This window comes from Pantherophis guttatus, chromosome 2, assembly GCF_059756535.1.
Source record: "Pantherophis guttatus breed Tessera chromosome 2, ASM5975653v1, whole genome shotgun sequence".
Classification (NCBI taxonomy): domain Eukaryota; kingdom Metazoa; phylum Chordata; class Lepidosauria; order Squamata; family Colubridae; genus Pantherophis; species Pantherophis guttatus.
This window is the reverse complement of record NC_142064.1, coordinates 172,326,747-172,345,828: the sequence shown is the minus strand read 5'-3', so window position 1 is coordinate 172,345,828 and position 19,082 is coordinate 172,326,747. Positions and strand designations below refer to the sequence as shown.

Below are 19,082 nucleotides of genomic sequence, written 5' to 3'. Positions count from 1 at the left end.
ACTATAAGGTAGTCCTCGACCTCCGTTTGTGAAGGTTAAGAGCAGCGCAATGAATAGTGGTGGGTATCTCAAGGGTAAAGGGGAAAAAATACAATAGAGCTAATCCTTGACTTACAACCACAACTGAGCCCAAACCCTGAGCCCTGAACAACACTTCAGTTGTTAAGTGAAACATTTGCTAAGTGAGTTTGCCTCATTTTACAAGCCTTCTTGCCACAGTTGCTAAGTGAATTGCTGTAGTTAAATTAGTCAAACTGTTGTTAAGTGAATGTGACTTCCCCAATTATTTTGCCTGTCAGAAGGTCACAAAAGAGGATAGCAATAGCACTTAGACTTATATACCACTTCATAGTGCTTTTACAGCCCTTTCTAAGCGGTTGACAGAGTCAGCCTATGGCCCCCAACAATCTGGGTCCTCAGTATACCGACCTCAGAAGGATGGAGGGCTGAGTCAACCTTGAGCCAGTGAAATCACATGACCCTGGGACACTGCAACTGTCAGAAATATGAGTCAGTTGCCAAGTGTCTGGATTTATCTTTGCATAATGAATCCAAAATAGAACCAGTCTGGTCATTTGTGCCTTGAGTGAAAACTCTGGATTGATTTCTTCAATTATCTGTTTGTCTTCTTGACTGTCCACAATATTCTCAGGGATCTTCTCCAACACCAACTTTCAAAAGCATCAGTGCTATTTATATCATGCTTCTTCAAAATCCAATCTTCTCTTCCATAGAGTGTGACAATGAATGTTCTTTGCTGATTTATTATGTGCCATCAAATCACATGACTTGGGATTAAAGTTTAATATGGGAGCTGGGTTTGAACCTTAAGAGTGTCCAATCCTAGCCAATACAGCATACTAATACTGAGGAGCCAGGAAAGGTATCAAATCCAACAAACCCCTTCATCAACTGAAAAACAACTGCAATTAGGGCAAGACCAACTACTTCAAGGTTATATAACCTTGCAGAATCAAGGGCATCTACCATGGGAGTAACAGCATATTCAAGGAAGATGGTAAGGGGGAATGATAAAATGCATGACAATGTCACACAACTAGTGCAACTTATGATTGCATTGGGTATTGGGCACGCATGAAGTAATGACATTTGGTTGATAATACCATATGTGTGCGGCAACATTTTGCAATCTGCAGTTTGACGAGCAAGGAGGAAGTATGTAGAAGAGAAAGGTAACTTTTATTAATTCAAACTAATAGCACAGTATTTATTTAACATGCTAGTTACAAGCTAATGACTTAGATGTTGACTAGGAACATGAAAGCCAGAGTTATAGTCCTGCCTTAGGCTTAGAAGCCAGCTAGATGACCTTGGGAAACCACTCAACCCTATGAAAAAAGTCAATGGCAACAGTTTTAAAACTATTTCTAAGAAAGCTGTAGGAATTACAGGTAATTTGCACCATCCCAGTATTACATAACCTGTTTTATTATGGTTTTTTTGCCAAAATCTGGCATCTACTTCATTTTCAGCAAAACAAACAAGACCACAATGCTGCCTTAACAACCGCAGCACTCACTTTAGGACTTTCACAAAAAAGGTCATAAAATCAGGTCAATCACTTTACAACTGTCACGATTTGCAAATTCTGACTATACACACTTCTTGAATAGCACTTAGCATTCCAACTCTTCCTGTATCTACACTGCTTTTGCAGTCTAGTTTGTTGTTACTAGGATTTGCAAGCCCTCTGCATAGAGGGCAGCTGCCTTTTCCAAAATGCCCCCCAACTTCTCTGTCCTCAAACTGTAGGAATGAACATTTAACTTTTCGCCATCCATTTTTCTGTGTGCAATTTAATAAGCTATACTGTTTTCCTGAAGATGTTACTTAGATAAGTCATCTCATTCATACCATATCAGTAATAATATTTAAGATACACAGTATGTCACAGAAGTGAGTACATCCCTTCACATTTTGTAAATATTTAAGTATATCTTTTCATGTGACAACACTGAAGAAATGACACTTGGCTACAATGGAAAGTAGTGAGTATACAGCTTGTATAAATGTGTAAATGTGCTGTCCCCTCAAAATAATGCAACACACAGCCATTAATGTCTAAACTGCTGGCAACAAAAGTGAGTATACCCCCAAGTGATAATGTCCAAATGGGGCCCAAGTAGCCATTTTCCCTCCCTGGTATCATGTGATGCGTTAGTGTTACAAGATCTCAGGTGTGAAGAGGGAGCAGGTGTGTTAAATTTGGTGTTCTCACTCTTGCTCTCTCACACTGGTCACTGGAAGTTCAGCATGGAACCTCATGGCAATGAACTCTCTGAGGATCTGAAAAAATGAATTGCTGCTCTACATAAAGATGGCCTAGGTCCGTGATGGCGAACCTATGGCACGCGTGCCACAGGTGGCACACGGAGCCATATCGGTGGGCACATGAGCTCAGCTCCGGCCCGCTGATTTTCAGACCTTCTGGGTCCACCAGTTGGCAAACAGGCCATTTCCAGCCTCCGGAGGGCCTCCAGGGGAGTGGGGAAGGTCGTTTTTGCCCTCCCCAGGCTCCTAGAAAGGCTCTGGAGCCTGGGGACAGTGAAAAATGGGTCTACCGGACCCACTGTGCCATCACGTGCCAAAAACGGGGGAGCATGGGGGGGTTGCGTGCACATGTGTGTGGGGGACAGGGTGCATAGAATTATGGGTGTCGGCACGTGCACGTGACCCCCCCACATTCCCCCCGCTTTTGGCACGCAATGGCAAAAACGTTAGCCATCACCAGCCTAGGCTATAAGGTTGCCAAGACCCTGAAACTGAGCTGCAGCATGGTGGTTAAGACCATACAACGGTTTAAAAGGACAGGTTCGACTCAGAACGGGTCTCGCCATGGTCGACCAAAGAAGTTAAGTCCCCGTGCTCAGCGTCATATCCAAAGGTTGGCTTTGGGAAATAGACCTATGAGTGCTGCCTGCATTGCTGCAGAGGTTAAAAGAGTGGGGGATCAGCCTGTCAGTGCTCAGACCATACTTCACAGGCTGCATCAAATTGGTCTGCAGGGCTGTCGTCCCAGAAGGAAGCCTCTTCTAAAGATGATGCACAAGAAAGCCCGCAAATGGTTTGCTGCAGACAAGCAGACTTAGGACATAGATTCCTGGAACCATGTCCTGTGGTCTGATGAAACCAAGATAAACTTATTTGGCGGCAACCAGGTGAGGAGTACAAAGACAAGTGTGTCTTGCCTACAGTCAAGCATGATGGTGGGAATGTCATGGTCTGGGGCTGCATGAGTGCTGCTGGCACTGGGGAACTACCGTTCATTGAGGGAACCATGAATGCCAACATGTACTGTGACATACTGAAGCAGAACATGATCCCCTCCCTTCAGAGACTGGGCCGCAGGGCAGTATTTCAACATGATAACGACCCCAAACACACCTCCAAAACGACCACTGCCTTGCTAAAGAAGCAGAGGGTAAAGGTGATGGGCTGGCCAGGCCTAAATCCTATTGAGCATCTGTGGGGCATCCTGAAATGGAAGGTGGAGGTGCGCAAGGGCTCTAACATGACATTGTCATGGAGGAGTGGAAGAGGACTTCAGTGGCAACCTGTGAAGCTCTGGTGAATAGGCCCAAGAGGGTTAAGACAGTGCTGGAAAATAATGGTGGCCACACAAAATAATGACACTTTGGGCCCCATTTATATGGGTTTATGGGTTTTCTCATTGGATTCTACACAAAGCAAGAAGTGACGTTTCCAACCCAGAACTAGTGGAATTTCCATTCCATTCAAGCAACATAATTTTTTACAAAAAATTCAGATAATCTTAACTAAGGTTGTATGAACTTGTTTATTCACCTGCTTTCACTCCATCGCAAAGAGGTTAAGTACGGTGGTTTGATTTTTCCCATTTTTACTCGGAATGCAGCATGGTTGGCTAAGTTTATGTAGTACATTTTGCCTTTGGGAAGCAGAGCTCCTATTCCGATTGTTCGAATTCCGCCCCCCCCACGTGGCCAAACAATGGATGTGGTGAAAATACAGGTAGCCCTCCACTTACGACCATAATTGAGCCCAGAATTTCTGTTGTTAAGTGAGACATTGCTAAGTGAGTTTTGCTCCGTTTTACGACTTTGCTTGCTTCAGTTAAGTGAATCACTGCAGTTGATAAATTAGTAACACGGTTGTTAAATGAATCTGTCTTCCCTATTGACTTTGCTTGTCAGAAAGTTGTAAAAAGTGATCACATGACCTTGGGACACAGCAATGGTCATAAATATCAACCAGTTGCCAAGCAGCTGAATTTTGATCACATGATCATGGGGCTGCTACAAAGGTTGTAACTGCGAAAAACAGAAGCTCCTTTTTCAGTGCTGTTGTAACTGTGAATGGTCACTAAATGAACTGTTGTAAGTGGAGGACTGCCTGTAGGCTACAGCAGGGGTGGGCAACTGTGGCCCTTTTACAACTTGTGGACTTCAACTCCCAGAATTGAATTGGCTATTTTAGTAATATCAAATTTTCATCAATGGTTTCCTGCGGTCTTTGAGATGGTTAGGAAACAATCAAAATCCAAATTACACTACAGTTTAACATGATGTATGAATTGACATAGTAGTACTGTATGCGTAGCTCAAGATGGGCAGTGACTCCCCCCATCCCCAAAAATGGAACGGTCTGTTCTTTTGTTTATTTTCCTTTGAGCACAAATCCAAAACATGAAATCCAATGAGGAAATTGTGTTTTGACATCATCCCACACAGGGAGGTCTCTACAGAATCAGAACTAAGTCAGCTATTAGTACATAGCAGCCTTTCTCGATGTGATATCACCCTGGTATGTTAGGATTACAACTCCTTGAATTCCACCTAAGAAGCTATGGAGGCCACATGAAGCACTGAGGAGATAAAAACTGAACTAAGGAGAGGATGATCCTTCCAGAGGTTGAGGAATAAGAGCCTGGTGGCTCAGTGGACTAAACTACTGTTAAAGTAGTATTTAGCTGCCGGCTGCCTGCAATTACTGCGAGTTCAATTCTCACCAGGCTCAAGGTTGACTCAGCCTTCCATCCTTCCGAGGTAGGTAAAATGAGGACCCGGTTTGTGGGGGCAATAAGCTGACTTTGTATAAAATAGAACACCGCTGGGGGGGGGGGGCAAAAAGCCCTACTAAGCAGGTATATACAAAAGGATGAAGGCTATTGCTTAATGCATTGTAAGCAGCCCTGAGTCTCCAGAGAAGGGCGGCATATAAATCAAACTAATAAATAAATAAATAAATTAGTGGAAGATGTACACTAAAAGTTTATGCAAAACGGTGCTGCCCGGCTGGAGAGGTCAACCAGGATGTAAGGTGGCCGGGAAAAAGGAAAAAGCTGGAAGCACAAGTTTATGTATGCAGGTAGTCCTCAATTTACAGCAGTTAGTTTAATGACTGTTCAAGCTTACAACAGCACTGAAAAAAGTGACTTATGACCGTTTTTCACTCCTATGACTGTTGAAACATCCTCATGGTCATGATTCACAAAATTCAAATGCTTGGCAAGTGGTTCATATTTATGACGGTTGCAGTGTATCAGGGTCATGTGATCACCTTTTGCCACCTTTTGACAAGCAAGTCAATGGGGAACCCAGATTCACTTAACAATCATGTTACTAACTTAATACATACAACTTCACTTAACTACTGTGGCAAGAAAAGTTGTAAAATGGAGCAAACTCATTTGACTGAATGTTCCCAGTGCATGCATGCGCAGAGCTGCCAGAAGGCAAGAACAGCTAAAACAAAAGGGACGATTCGAGAGTAGGGCTGGGAGATGATTGGCCCCTCCCATAAGACTTAAGAGGAGCAAAGGCACATGGGCCTTTGCAGGAAGCAACGTTTGTTCATTCGGTTCAGTTTAAAGCCTGAAGCTCTATTTGATTCTGGACTCCATGTGGTTTTGCCAATTAGGTCTTTGGCCCTGTGTCAAGGGAGATAAAGGTGGGTGATTTTCCCAAAGGACTTCTCTCAAAGGACTCTTTATAACTAATTGGGACTCATCTGTGAATGTACAGAATTCACAGCTGTTGCAATAAAGAGGTTTTTGGGACTAGTCTTGTGTTTTAATGACTCAGGAAGCCTAGTCAGAATAGTATCTGTGCCTAGAATTGTGGATTTTCTCTACAGACTCGTAAGATATTTTGATGGCCAATAAGCACTGCAATGGATGAAGTTATAATACAAAGCCAGTACATTTTGTGCAGATGAAAGCGAACTGGGATTATCTTTTTGATAGGCTTTATTTTCACTGCTGCTTTCTCATTTCCTATTTTTCAAGGAAGGGAAAACACAGGCTTTTAACGAATAGGGAGACTTGCAGCTTCAGGACCTCAGTTTGACCACCTGAGACTAGAACCTGAGATGTTTCAGGCAAATTGCAGAGACTTTTTTATTCAATTTAGCCAGAAAGCCAACATTAAATGGCATGGTGGAAAAGTTTAGAAGGTTTATGGCTACATTTTACATTTTGTCACATGATACGGATAATTTTATTTTGTGTAGTTGATTGATACACCATGTTACATCAAACACTAGATGCTATCTTTAAATCTAGCAGCACTGTTGCACTCCCCTGCTAATCTTCTCATACAGGTACCCTGCTGTTACTGTCTGGAATTTTGGATTTGGCCAGGTAGGTCTCTCGTTTAAATTAATCTCAGTATGGCAAGACCTGAAATGTTAAAAAAATCTTCTGGAGCCTGACTTCCATCGCACTTTTAGAATAGAAGCTGGGATTAAAGCCTATTGAAATGTTGGGACCCATTACTCAATACAGCCTTAGCCAAATCTTGCTGCTAAACAGCGAAAGATGAAAGGGAAAAAGTTTACTTCATATATTCAGTACAAATGTTTATTTTTGCAATGAGAACTGCACAAAAAACCTTTAGTATATAAGTGAAAACTCTATGAATTCCCTTCTACAAATGTCTAAAGTGTTTAATACAAGTTTCAAATTCACTGACATAATTATTTGCCAAGCGTTCCGTGCATTAAGTACAGTGGAATTGTACATTTCATTTATTTATTTGTACAGGACTGGAGGGAGAAAAAAATAACCAAAGTTACATCATTTAGGCTAGACCCCTACACTTAAACTCTGTAGTTATTAAACTTATACATGAAGGAGGGGGAAGAAGGGGAAATTAAATAGATGTCAGTCTGAATGATAACCATATTATAAACTCAAAACATTTTATAAAAACAAAAATCAATCACACATATAGCCAAAAAAGAAGAAAGAAAAAGAATAGCAACCCTTTGGCAGAAAAAAATGTCTCCAATTTAATGATACTATCTATGTTCATCATGTAGAAATGTATACAAATCAAAGACCAAGTACAGTTTTTTTTAAAAAAAAGTTAAAGTAAATAAGTGAAGGCCTGTAAACATTTCAAAAAGTTTGCAAAACACAGAAATGATCAAAAGAGGAAAGTGAGGAAGAACAAGACAACGGAGAAAGCCACCAAGCTAAAAAAAAACTGCTATCACGGTTTTGAAACTCTCAACTACAGACAAGAAAAGGTTTGGCAAATGTTCAATGCAAAAAGAGGGTTAAACATTAAAATAAAAAACAACTAATCTCGCTATTGACTAGATACAGGGAACGGTGTGTTGTTCATTGCATACATATAAATTATTTATTTTAAATTTTTTACAACAGAGGGTGCTTTCTTGATAGAAGTTCCAGCATCTCCACTTTGTTATGTTTTCGTTTTTGTCAGTGTGGTGCAGTTTTGTTATGTACAATTGCAGTGAGCTCATATGTGATCAACCTTCACAGCGGATGTGCACTTAAAAGTACCCCAAAAACCCTGAGCATAAAATTAAAGGAGGGAGATGTTCATCCAAAGTGCTTTGTAAAAGAGGTGACTGGGGAGAGGGGATGGATAGATGGAAGGCCAAGAAATACTGTGAGACATGACTGGCAATGAAAATGAAAGAATCAGAACATGTTCAGAGGAAAACCAACATTCCTACTTCCTCAAGGATCTAAACAAGAGCTAAGAGAAGATTAAGGCTAGTTAATTAGCTCATGGTAAAAAGACATGTGTAGTAATACAGGGACAAGAAGGGGATGCAAGGGACTTATTTTCATTCAAGTCTGACCCATTGCCAGAGATAGAAGCCCCCTTTCCTGACAATTCCTGGGATTAAGTAGAAGACTATAAGGGCTAACCCAATCATTAAGCCTTCACAAAGAAATTGTGTGAGCTGGTGATCTAATATTTCACCGATTCTGAAGTGTTAACACCTCATATAAGCAGATCAAGGGAGGAAACTAGTGTCATATACAATCCAGCATATGGTAACTACCTTTATGTTGGTCCAGAAACAGAACATTTAAGTGTTCTGTACGAGAGGTAATCTGAGGCCCAAGTGTGGTCCTCGGGAATCCAGATTTTCAGACCACTCAACTGCATTTTAATGTTAGAGGTGGTTACTGGCCATGAGCCTAAGCCAGTCCAGACACAAAATTACTGCTTGGAGACAAAGCACAACATTTCATGGCCTTCTCAAGACTGGCAAGACTCCCTGAAAGAAGGAAAGCACAGTCAACTTCTTATAACAGAAAGCCTGGTCTATACCTAATTGCACATCTTTTTCAGCAAGAAGCCTTCAGAAAAAGCTGTCTGTGGGGTAATATTGCCTCTTCTAAACCTTTCCATTTATTTCTTTCAACAATCTAATACTTGATGGAGAAAGGCAGAGATCTTCTAATGTTGTAGAGTTAAAAGGCACCTTTAGGTAAAAATTCAGCGTGAGAACTAGGTGTTTCCAAGACTGTCAAAGAAACAATTGCCTCTAGACCCAGTCTCATTTCTTCTGTACATTGCTACTAACCTGAGTTACCTATATTAATATGTGTGACCGTGCACTTCCAACTGCTTAAAGGCATGGAAATTTAACTGCACATTGAAAAGTCAAGGCCAAGTTAGATTGAAAATAGGCAACAAATGACCTATCACTTGATCTTGGTGTTGTATAGCAGGTCCCATTATTCAACTCCTACAAAAAGACCTGAGAATGATGTTGAAGCAAATCGCAAATTTAAGGGCAATACTATTTGGAGACCATAAATGCTTTCTTAATCATTTCAGGAGGGACAATTCAGGTTTTTTTCCCAGGTCTAGGGACCTGGAAGTCGACGAACAGAAATAGCTACCTTCTTATACTCCATCTGGGATCTCTGCTCTCTTAACGTCAGTTTCTCTCCACATTAGATTAGTTATAATTAAATTGGGCAGATGGTGTAGCTGTTGAAATCAGTAGGCCAATATGATGAAAATGAAGAGTTGAGACGTTGGCAGGACAAGAAGTTCTGTCATCAGGAAAAACAGAGATGTCTTTGGCTGAGGGTGCAAGTATAAAGTTGGTGGAGCTGCCCAAAGAACAGTTGCCTTCTCTACTGCAGCCAGCCAGACCATTCTTGATCAGAATAAGCACTCTGAATAACTTTAATTCACAGTCCAAACCCACTACTTAGTCCAACTGAAGTTTTGAAGCAAGCAGTCATGTTTTTTCAAAAGAAGTAGCAACAGAATGGCAATTTGCAAGCTCTGAACTAGAAAATCCATGTCCAGCAATTCATATTGGAATACTAATTTTGACCAACAGTGCAGAAAAATGAAGTACTATATCTTTCTCTGGATCCTCACAGGGTCAACTACAATAGCTCAAGCGCTCCTAATTTAGCACAACACAGGAAGCTGGGCTAAATTTTATTGCTGGAAATTATGTTGCATGTTGAGATTCGCCCCAAACAGGAACAAGATTGAAAACAATCAGTGTGCTGTTCTCCTACTTTTGGCTTGATGCTACAGTGTGAAACCAGCCATGCTGAGAAAACACTAACTGCTTGATATTTGGTGTTCATCTTCCTACCATTTCTACAGAACGCTGTTGCTCCACTAGTACTGCTCCCAGGGTAAATATTAGCTAGCTTGGTGATAAGATGAAAATTGTATGAATTGGCTGGAGATTTCCCTGCCTGCTAGAGCAAGACAGATGAATAGAACAAGTCTCCTTACAGCCTTTCTCACTTAAGCCATTTTACCATAAGCAAGATTTAAAAGAAATGTCAGTACGACACCAACTTTAAAAAAAAAGAGATGAGTTTATTCCATGATCAGTACAGACCAAATGCATATTCACCGTATTAAAGTAAAACCAATTAATTACTCCAGAGATTGGCCAATACTGACACACCAGTATTGTACTGTATAGTGGGTATTTATGGCACATAAACGTGGAACATTTGAAAGAGTAAAATGAAAAGAATATGCTAAAAGTGCTGAGAAAATGATTACTGCTAAAATGTGAAAGGACTTAATGGAAGACAACAGGAACAGGTCTTCCTTCCTGCCAATCCAAATCCATTCCCACCTCCCTCCCCGGAGCTGCTCTGTTGTGTATAAAAACTAATTTTAACAGACTCCATGACATTTAAAACCCAAAATGTAGTTTTCTGGTATTACAGTTAAAAATATAGACTAAAAGTCTGGAACTGAGCAAAATAGAAGCAGTGTCTTTACAGAGTATGGTGAGCTCACCATAAAACTCAAACAAATATATGCCAACTATATTCACTATACAATACAGCCACAGTCAAACACTATTGACAGGGTGGGAGCTTCCCCTGGTGTTAAGTTTTCCCCACTCCACTCCATTCTGTAATGAAGAGACAAGAATACCTACTCAAAGAGTTGAGCAGTGCCAATGTATCTGGAGGAAAAGAAACAGATTGAAAGAAACTGACTTTGGTTGGTAGTCTAGCTCAGATTCCTGTCATCCACACAATGCTAAAACAAAAACCTCACTCAAATGGCCAGTTACACTTACTTGACACCTCCACTAAATTATTCCCTTTTTCACAAGCAAACACTTACAGAGAATGGCTCCCAGCTAAAGGCTTGTGGGAAGTTTAGTTAAAGGCAAAGCCAGTGATGAAAGGACCCAAAACAGCTTGTGTGTCTTCCCTGCTAAAGCCCAGGCAGGGTCTTTCTGTACACAGCCTCTCAATGCAGAGTGTCTGGTGCTGCCAGCATACAGCACGGTAGCGTCAAAGACATTCTGGAATTCAGAATGCTTTTGAATAGAAAAAGGGTAAACAGCATCAAGTTCTGGATATACTGCAAGTAGGTTTGGCATAGAGAATATCAAGTGATAGGGGGCACCCTTCCCAGCAACTGCATGTCCACTGATGCAAACCTAGTACAGAGTTGACTCATCTTGGTCTCGCTTTCTTCAGTGAGGTTGGGGGATGGGGTAGGGGTGGAAATTAAGTCAAATCATAAGGCAGACTCTGCTGATCCTTCTGAGGCCACAACCGTCACACATGCAGAAAGGCTGCAGGAATGCTCTCCTCCCAGCTGCCAACAACACTATGGAGAGTCAAAAATTTGCTGGGAAATTAAGGAGTTCAGGCGAAGAAAACCAGGTGCTATTAGAAAAGATTCTCTTCAAATATTGCCAACAAATCACTCTGGAAATTCATGTCAATAGTAGATGCCATCTAAAGGGAAAGAGAAAAAGAATGCAGCAGTCATCTCGGTTCACAGAAAAAATTTATCTCAATAAATTGGAGCAGTAATAGCAACTACCTGATCCAGAACGCTCATCTATAAAAGCTGATCATGCAGATTAACATTAGCAACGGCCAAGAGGAAGCCATATTCACTTATCAGAAATTATATCCCTGACTTATTAAAAAAAAGCCCAACAATACAAAATTATACACTAAGAAATGCCCGTGAAGGGGTGAAAAAAGAAAAAGAAGGTAAAGGCAAGTAACTAGAGTGATTACAGCAGAGGATTTAGCTTGCGAGGACTGATGGTCCAGATGTGTGAGACTGAGTTAAAAGAAAAAGGGAGGGGAGGAAGGTCAATATTTTGGGAGAAAGAACTGATAAACTTCAAAGTATATATGTGGAAGGTATATATGTATTTATAGCATGAGTTTTTCATAGAAAGTAAGTAGTTGAAATAAAAATAAGAAACAAGGAAAGAAAAAAAAGAAAAGGTAGATATCTGGAGATGAAAAATCAGAGAGGTAAAAAAGGTAACAATGTGCAAGTATTCTGATTCCCTCAGTATTACTGGTCCTGATTCAAATGATTATTTCTTCCTAAATTCAATAAAATCCAATACTGTTCTAATCTCCAAATAAACATTGAGATCTTTCTTCAAAAGGATCTAGGTACTCATTTTACTTACATTTGCCTAATTTATATTAAGGATGATGGCACATGTATTTTGTTTTCCTGCACTATTCCAATAATATTTTTTACTGAAAAGTTAAGTGCCATTCAGGTTTGTAGGATTGAGGTATATTTACTGGAGACTAGGGTCACACTTGGACAAAGGCTGGCATTTCTGGCACTTTGAAAACTACTTCGAAACTAAATTGCCAAGCACAGCCTCTCTCGCTAAGGGAACTGTGAACCTTTTCAAAGCCCAGAGGGCGCCATTCTCCTTCACTTACTGCCTCTCTGCGCCTTCGTTCCTGTTCTTGTTTTCTGAGTTCCTCTCTCTGTTGATCCAGCATGGACTGCGAAGCCTGTGGCTGAGAGCTCTGTGACGGGGGAGCAGAGGCTGCTGCTGACACCTGCTGCTGAGCCTGGGGATGATGCTGGGGCTGCTGTTCTTGACGCCTCCGGGCTTCCTCGTGAACTCGACGTGCCTGCTCCAGAGCCTCTTCTTCTTCACGACTCCTGTTCATGGATCAGGAATAACAGCAGAAATGATGATCTGGCCTCCGTTTCACAGCATTAGGGAAACTAGAAATCCCACCTAGCCACAGGATATTGATTGGAAGGTACTGGAAGACCCGACATCCCAGAGACACCTTGAACACATTGGCAGGAACTGTAGCCTGCAATACAGGTAGATTTCATTTAGCTTTCACAATTGAGATTGACAACCTGGTTGCTAGGTGTAATACTTGTGTCCACAACTATGCTTATGATTTTTATTTCAGCTTTCCTTTGCTTTATAGTGACAGGACATGGTCCCAAATTGCTGGGTGAGCCCAAACAGTGGGAACATTTCCCAAATCTGGCTCATGATGAAGCCGTGTAAAAGGGCAAATCTCCAAGCCCCTTTTTCCTATTCCTCCAAACCCTGGCATTGAGATAATTCACGAGAAGAGAATTAATGGATTATAAGAAGGGAAGCAGGCATACCATGGGGCATACACATAGAAGGGAATACCCTGCCACTAGTTGTATGCCTAGCTGCTCATTGAACAGTGTAGGAGATAAACAAAAGTTGAAAATGTGAACCTAGTTAAAGTCTTGTCTGTTACAAGCAGCAGCTGGGAGCCAACTAATTAAGGTGAGAGCTGAGCTTGTTAACTTGCAATTAGCATTTTTGGGGAAAGTTATAGCAGCTCAGGAAGAAATTGATTGTTTAGGCAATCTCTTCATTAACAGTGCAATGTGTACTAACTGACCGTAATGCTGAACAATAGGACTGAAAATAATGCCATGAAGGCCATAAATGTTGGTATTTAGGTGGCAAAATTACTTTTTCATCATCACTATAACTGCTGAGGCAGTCATTAAGTGAGGTTTACTTGTATGAAATTTCCCATATGGCACTGAAAAGAAATAAGGCATGGAGGGTCAGCAGAAAAGTGAAATGAAGAACAAAATAAGGGGAAAGTACCAATTGCCAATGATTTAACCAGTAGTAAATACAAATGCTTATGTTGTCTGACTGCACTGTCTTTGAATAACATATTGTTTTCAAAAAGGATGAGGTCATCGCCAGAATATTTTGAGATTATTTTTTAAAATTAAATTCATATGCAACCTGACTCCCAGAGATTCTGGTATTTTACAAATGGTTTAAATTAAAACATAAAAAACAAGACAATAAAAACAACAAAAAACAATAGAAGGGTAAAGACGCCAGGAAACAAATGGGGGGGGGGGGGAAATAAAGCAAAGCAACCAAAATAAAAACAATCTAGGTTAAAAGGAGGTCTAGAGTCACCCTCATCAAAGCTCTAGTGAAAAGCTAGGTCTTCTGGCTTCTTTAAAACTCCAGCAGAGAGATGTTTACATTAAAGTACTGTTTTAGTTTTTAATGTAACTGGCAATGTTTTTAAAATTAATTTAGTAAGAAAAGAAGTATTGTAGTCCTTGAGATCAATAGTTTCCCTTGATTCCTCCTTTCTGCACTGTCTTCTGCCAGTTATGCCTTTAATTTTTATCACCAAACTTCAAAAGCTATTAGCTATAGTCCCTGTCGAATATCAAGGAAAGAACAAATTTTGTTCCAAACTTTCACATGTGTTAAATTTAATTTATATGCTGCCTGACTCCCAACTACTCTGGGTAAAAACATTTAAAAAAAAACCCAGCCCAAAAATCACAATGACAACATAAAGCAAAAGGAACAAAGATGGCAGAGGAAGCAAACCCTGATAGGAACAAAGAAAAAGAAGAACTTCAGTCAAGTGAACCGACGGAACAGACCACGACGTCAAACTGGAGACTTCCGGTTTGATGTGGCGGCGAGACAGTCGGGGAAATAGCGGGCTCTGATGAGCCCCACGAAAACCCCGGCTGCTGAACCGGCGCTGATGGGTCTTTGGACTGGAACCGTCCTGCAGGGACGGGGATGGAAGAGAGGCGCCTCGGACGACCAGAGGAACAGGCAAGTTCCTCGGAGGTTGGAGGGAACTCTCTGCGAGTCGGCAGCAGCCATGGCGGCTGCCACGAAGCTGGGACAAACCGGGCAAGTGATGTGCAGGAGGAAAGCGGAAAAGAGCGATGCCTTTTGAAGCCAGGTGAGTGACAACCAACCCAGGCTTGAAACAACTTTTGGAGTAATGGCTTTTTATTTTATAAGACCCCCTAGCTTTAAATCAGCAGCTGTGGAGCTAAGGGGCATAGAAAATTTTAAGATGAAATTTTTAAAAGAAAAGAAAAAGACCCGATTGAAAATTGATATTTGAATAGACTAAATTTGAAAAATAAACATTGACACTTGGTTCAAAATTGAACAACTTTAAAATTTGAATTAGACTTTTAAAGAAAAGAATTATTACTTTTAAAACACAGAAGAAGGAGAGAATTGGGCTGGAATGTTATATAATTGAAACAAAATGGCGATTTGCATGACTAAAGGAAATTGTGGATTGTAGAGGGACACCTTCTGATCTAAAAAGAAACATTGTAACTGGCTCCTTGTTTGGGAACATTGTGAATACTTCAGATAACAACTGTGGGATTTTGGAGATGGAGCTGTTCTTTTTGTCTGCAGATGATTTGACTTTGTTGAAAAAAAAAAGGGAAAGTATGATGGAACTCTTATGATTGGACTAATTGGCGCAGGAATAAAAGAAGTTAAATGGCACAGGAACAAAAGAAGAAAATTGATGTGATTTGTTTGAAATAGAAGTAAGAAAAAGAACTAAATTGATATATCTCTAGGCCGGAAAAGACGCCTAGAGAGTAGTTGGAGGGCCAGTCGCACTGAATCTGACCGGACACTGGTAAGATCTCATATTAAGAATTACCTAGTGGCGATAAAAGCAGCGAAATGTACTCATCTTGCTGCTCTTATCGCGTCATCAGATAACCGCCCGGCCGCCCTGTTTAGGGTGACCCGCTCCCTGCTCCACCAGGAAGCGAGGGAGGACCCCTTGGAGGGGAGAGCCGAGGATTTTGTTCAGTATCTGTATGACAAAATCACTCAGATTCGGGAAGATCTGGACTCTGACTGGGTAGATCCAGTGGGGATGACGGAGGCAGGTCCTGAGAATGTTATCTGGGATGAGTTTGACTCTGTGACCCCTGAGGACGTGGACAGGATTCTGGGTAGACTGAATGCGACCACATGTTTGTTGGACCCGTGCCCCTCCTGGTTAGTGCTGGCTTCCCGGGAGGTGACGCGAGGCTGGCTCCAGGGGATTATAAATGCTTCATTGAGTGAGGGTGTCTTTCCCGCCGCCTTGAAAGAGGCGGTGGTGAGACCTCTCCTCAAGAAGCCTTCCCTGGACCCGGCAATATTGGCAAATTATCGTCCAGTCTCCAACCTTCGCTTTGTTGCGAAGGTTGTTGAGAGTGTGGTGGCACGACAGTTTCCCCGGTACCTGGATGAAACGACGTATCTAGATCCGTTCCAGTCGGGCTTCAGGCCTGGGTACAGCACGGAAACGGCATTGGTCGCGTTGGTGGATGATCTCTGGAGGGCTCGGGACAGAGGTTGTTCCTCTGTCCTGGTCCTATTAGATCTCTCAGCGGCTTTTGATACCATCGACCATGGTATCATGCTGCACCGGTTGGGGGGGTTGGGGGTGGGAGGCACCGTACTACGGTGGTTCTCCTCCTTTCTCTCCGACCGGTCGCAGTCTGTGTTGACAGGGGGGCAGAGGTCGACCCCGAGGCCCCTTATATGTGGGGTGCCACAAGGATCGGTCCTCTCGCCCCTTTTGTTCAACATTTATGTGAAGCCGTTGGGCGAGATCATCCGTGGTTTCGGGGTGGAGTACCATCAGTACGCTGACGACACCCAGCTGTACATCTCCACCCCGGACCACCCCAACGATGCCCTTGAAGTGATGTCCCGGTGCCTGGAGGCCGTACGGATCTGGATGGGGAGAAACAGGCTCAGACTCAACCCATCCAAGACCGAGTGGCTGTGGTTTCCGACATCCCGATATAGTCAGCTGGTGCCATCGCTGACTATTGGGGGCGAAGTATTGGCCCCCACGGAGAGGGCTCGCAACTTGGGTGTCCTCCTGGATTCACGGCTGTCTTTAGAAGAGCACTTGACGGCCGTGACCGGGAGGATTTTTCATCAGGTTCGCCTGATTCGCCAGTTGCGTCCCTTTCTGGATCGGGACTCGTTACGCACGGTCACTCATGCCCTCGTCACCTCCCGTCTGGACTATTGTAACGCTCTCTACATGGGGCTCCCCTTGAGGAGCACTCGGAGGCTCCAACTGGCGCAGAGTGCGGCCGCGCGGGTGGTGATGGGAGCGACGTGGCGCTCCCATGTAACGCCTCTCCTGCGCGAGCTGCACTGGCTCCCGGTGGTCTTCCGAGTGCGCTTCAAGGTTTTGGTCATCACCTTTAGAGCGCTCCATGGCTCAGGACCTGGTTATCTACGGGACCGCCTGCTACCACCAATAGCCTCCCACCGACCAGTACGCTCCCATAGAGAGGGGCTCCTCCGGGTGCCGTCGGCCAAACAATGTCGACTGGCGGCCCCCAGGGGGAGAGCCTTCTCTGTGGGGGCACCTACTATCTGGAACGAGCTCCCCCCCGAGATACGGAGGATTCCGGATCTGCGTACCTTCCGTCGCACGCTGAAGACGTTCCTATTCCAGCAAGCCGGCCTGACCTAAACTTCTCCTCTTTTAAATGGGAATTTTAAATTTGGTTTTAAATTATTGGGGTTTTAAATATGGTTCAGCCAAATTTATCTAACTTGTTTTATTTCTATTTTAAATTTTGTATTGATATGTTTTATTTCATGGCTGTTCACCGCCCTGAGTCCTTCGGGAGTAGGGCGGTATACAAATCTAATAAACTAAACTAAACTAATATGGGGAATTAAATTGTGAACATTAAAACTGAAATGGAATATATGTTACAACCAAGGAAATGAGGAATGATATACACACAGCTGGAAAAAAGAAGATAGAAACAATGTGATTAAAAATAAAGCAATGTATAGATGGACAGTAATAATAAAAAGGAGGTTTTTATAGATTAATAAAAATGAATATGAATATGAGAAGAATTTGATATAATATGTAAAAAACTGAAAAAAAGAAAAAAGTAAGAATATGAGAGGAATAGAATATATTAACAGAAATTTACTAATTTATATAAGGAAGGGTTTGGAGTAAGAACTAAGCTTCAATGTTAAATTGTTATAAAGATGATAATGATAACATTGAATATTAACAAGTAATGTAATGATGGATGGTAAAATAAAAAAAAGGGTGATTATGCTGGGATAAGCAGCAAACTAAGATGATTATGCTGGGATAGACAACAAAACATAGAGAATTATACTGGGTAGAACATTAAAATATAAAGAAAATTATGCTGGGTTTGACAGCAAAACAAGATGATTATACTGGGAATAACAGTAAAGATAAAAATAATTATGCTGGGATTGACAGCAAAAATGATGATTACACTGGGAATAACAGTAAAACCTAAGAAGAATATGCTGTGATTAACAGCCAAAAGAGGATGATTAAGAGGAAGATTATATACTGGGATAAACTTTTAGAAATAAAGATGACCATCCTGGAATTGATATTAATAATGAAATGATTATGTTGTGATTAGAAGGGTAAACTGAGATAAATAGTAAAATGAAGATGATAAATGTTAACAGTTAAAATACTGCGTAAATATTGTGTTGATTTATGTCTTTAAGATATATCCATCCATGTTAAAAGGAAAATAAATTGAAATGATACTGAATTAAGGATTTTAAGATTAGTGTAATGTGTTTTAAGAATTTTTTCTTCTTTCAGTTAGAATTTATGGCAATAATGTTAGAGAAAATTAAGTTGTGTTATTTGAAAACTAAGATTTGTGGTGTAATAATAGAAGGTAATTGATTTCTGTAAAATTATATAAGTTAGGAATTTTTTTAAATGGTAATTAGCGGGGATTCGGGAAAAGCTTTTTTTAAAGTGGAATTAGTAATTGTACCTACTTATGATGGGATCAATGGCTCGTTCTGAAAAGATTTTTGTATGTTTATGTGTTTTAAATTTTTTTAAAAAAAATTGTTCAAAAAAAAAAAAAATACCGGGGGCGGGGTGTTGGGTGCGGTGGTGTTTGAATCTCAGAGGGAATTCCCATTCCAGAGGGCAGGTACTGCTACAAATAAGGTGTTTTTCAAGAATTCAGCCAACCAGTTAGTATTGTTTAATCAAAGGAATCCTGCCATATCAGACCAGCTGGGCAGATGGTATGACCAGTAACCAGACCTGATGTCATGTAAGGTGTTATAGATGGTAACCAGCATTTTGAATCACATCAGGAAACAAACTGGCAAGCAGTACTGCTTGCAAAGTTGAGGTATTACATGAG

At 41.4% G+C, this 19,082-nt stretch overlaps 1 protein-coding gene across 10 annotated transcripts in view; it reads right to left on the bottom strand.

Annotated features, from left to right (window-relative positions):
• Positions 1-10,103: 10,103 nt before the first annotated feature.
• Positions 10,104-19,082, bottom strand: part of BRD4 (bromodomain containing 4) — a 107,435-nt gene continuing 98,456 nt past the window's right edge. For all 10 annotated transcript variants that reach the window (XM_087883610.1, XM_087883611.1, XM_034407602.3 and 7 more), the window contains 2 exons: positions 12,491-12,719; positions 10,104-11,521 (listed from right to left, as the gene is read on the bottom strand). In XM_087883610.1, the coding sequence (XP_087739736.1) occupies positions 11,453-11,521; positions 12,491-12,719 (298 nt within the window). In that variant the 3' untranslated portion in view covers positions 10,104-11,452. The remainder of the gene's footprint in view (positions 11,522-12,490; positions 12,720-19,082) is intronic.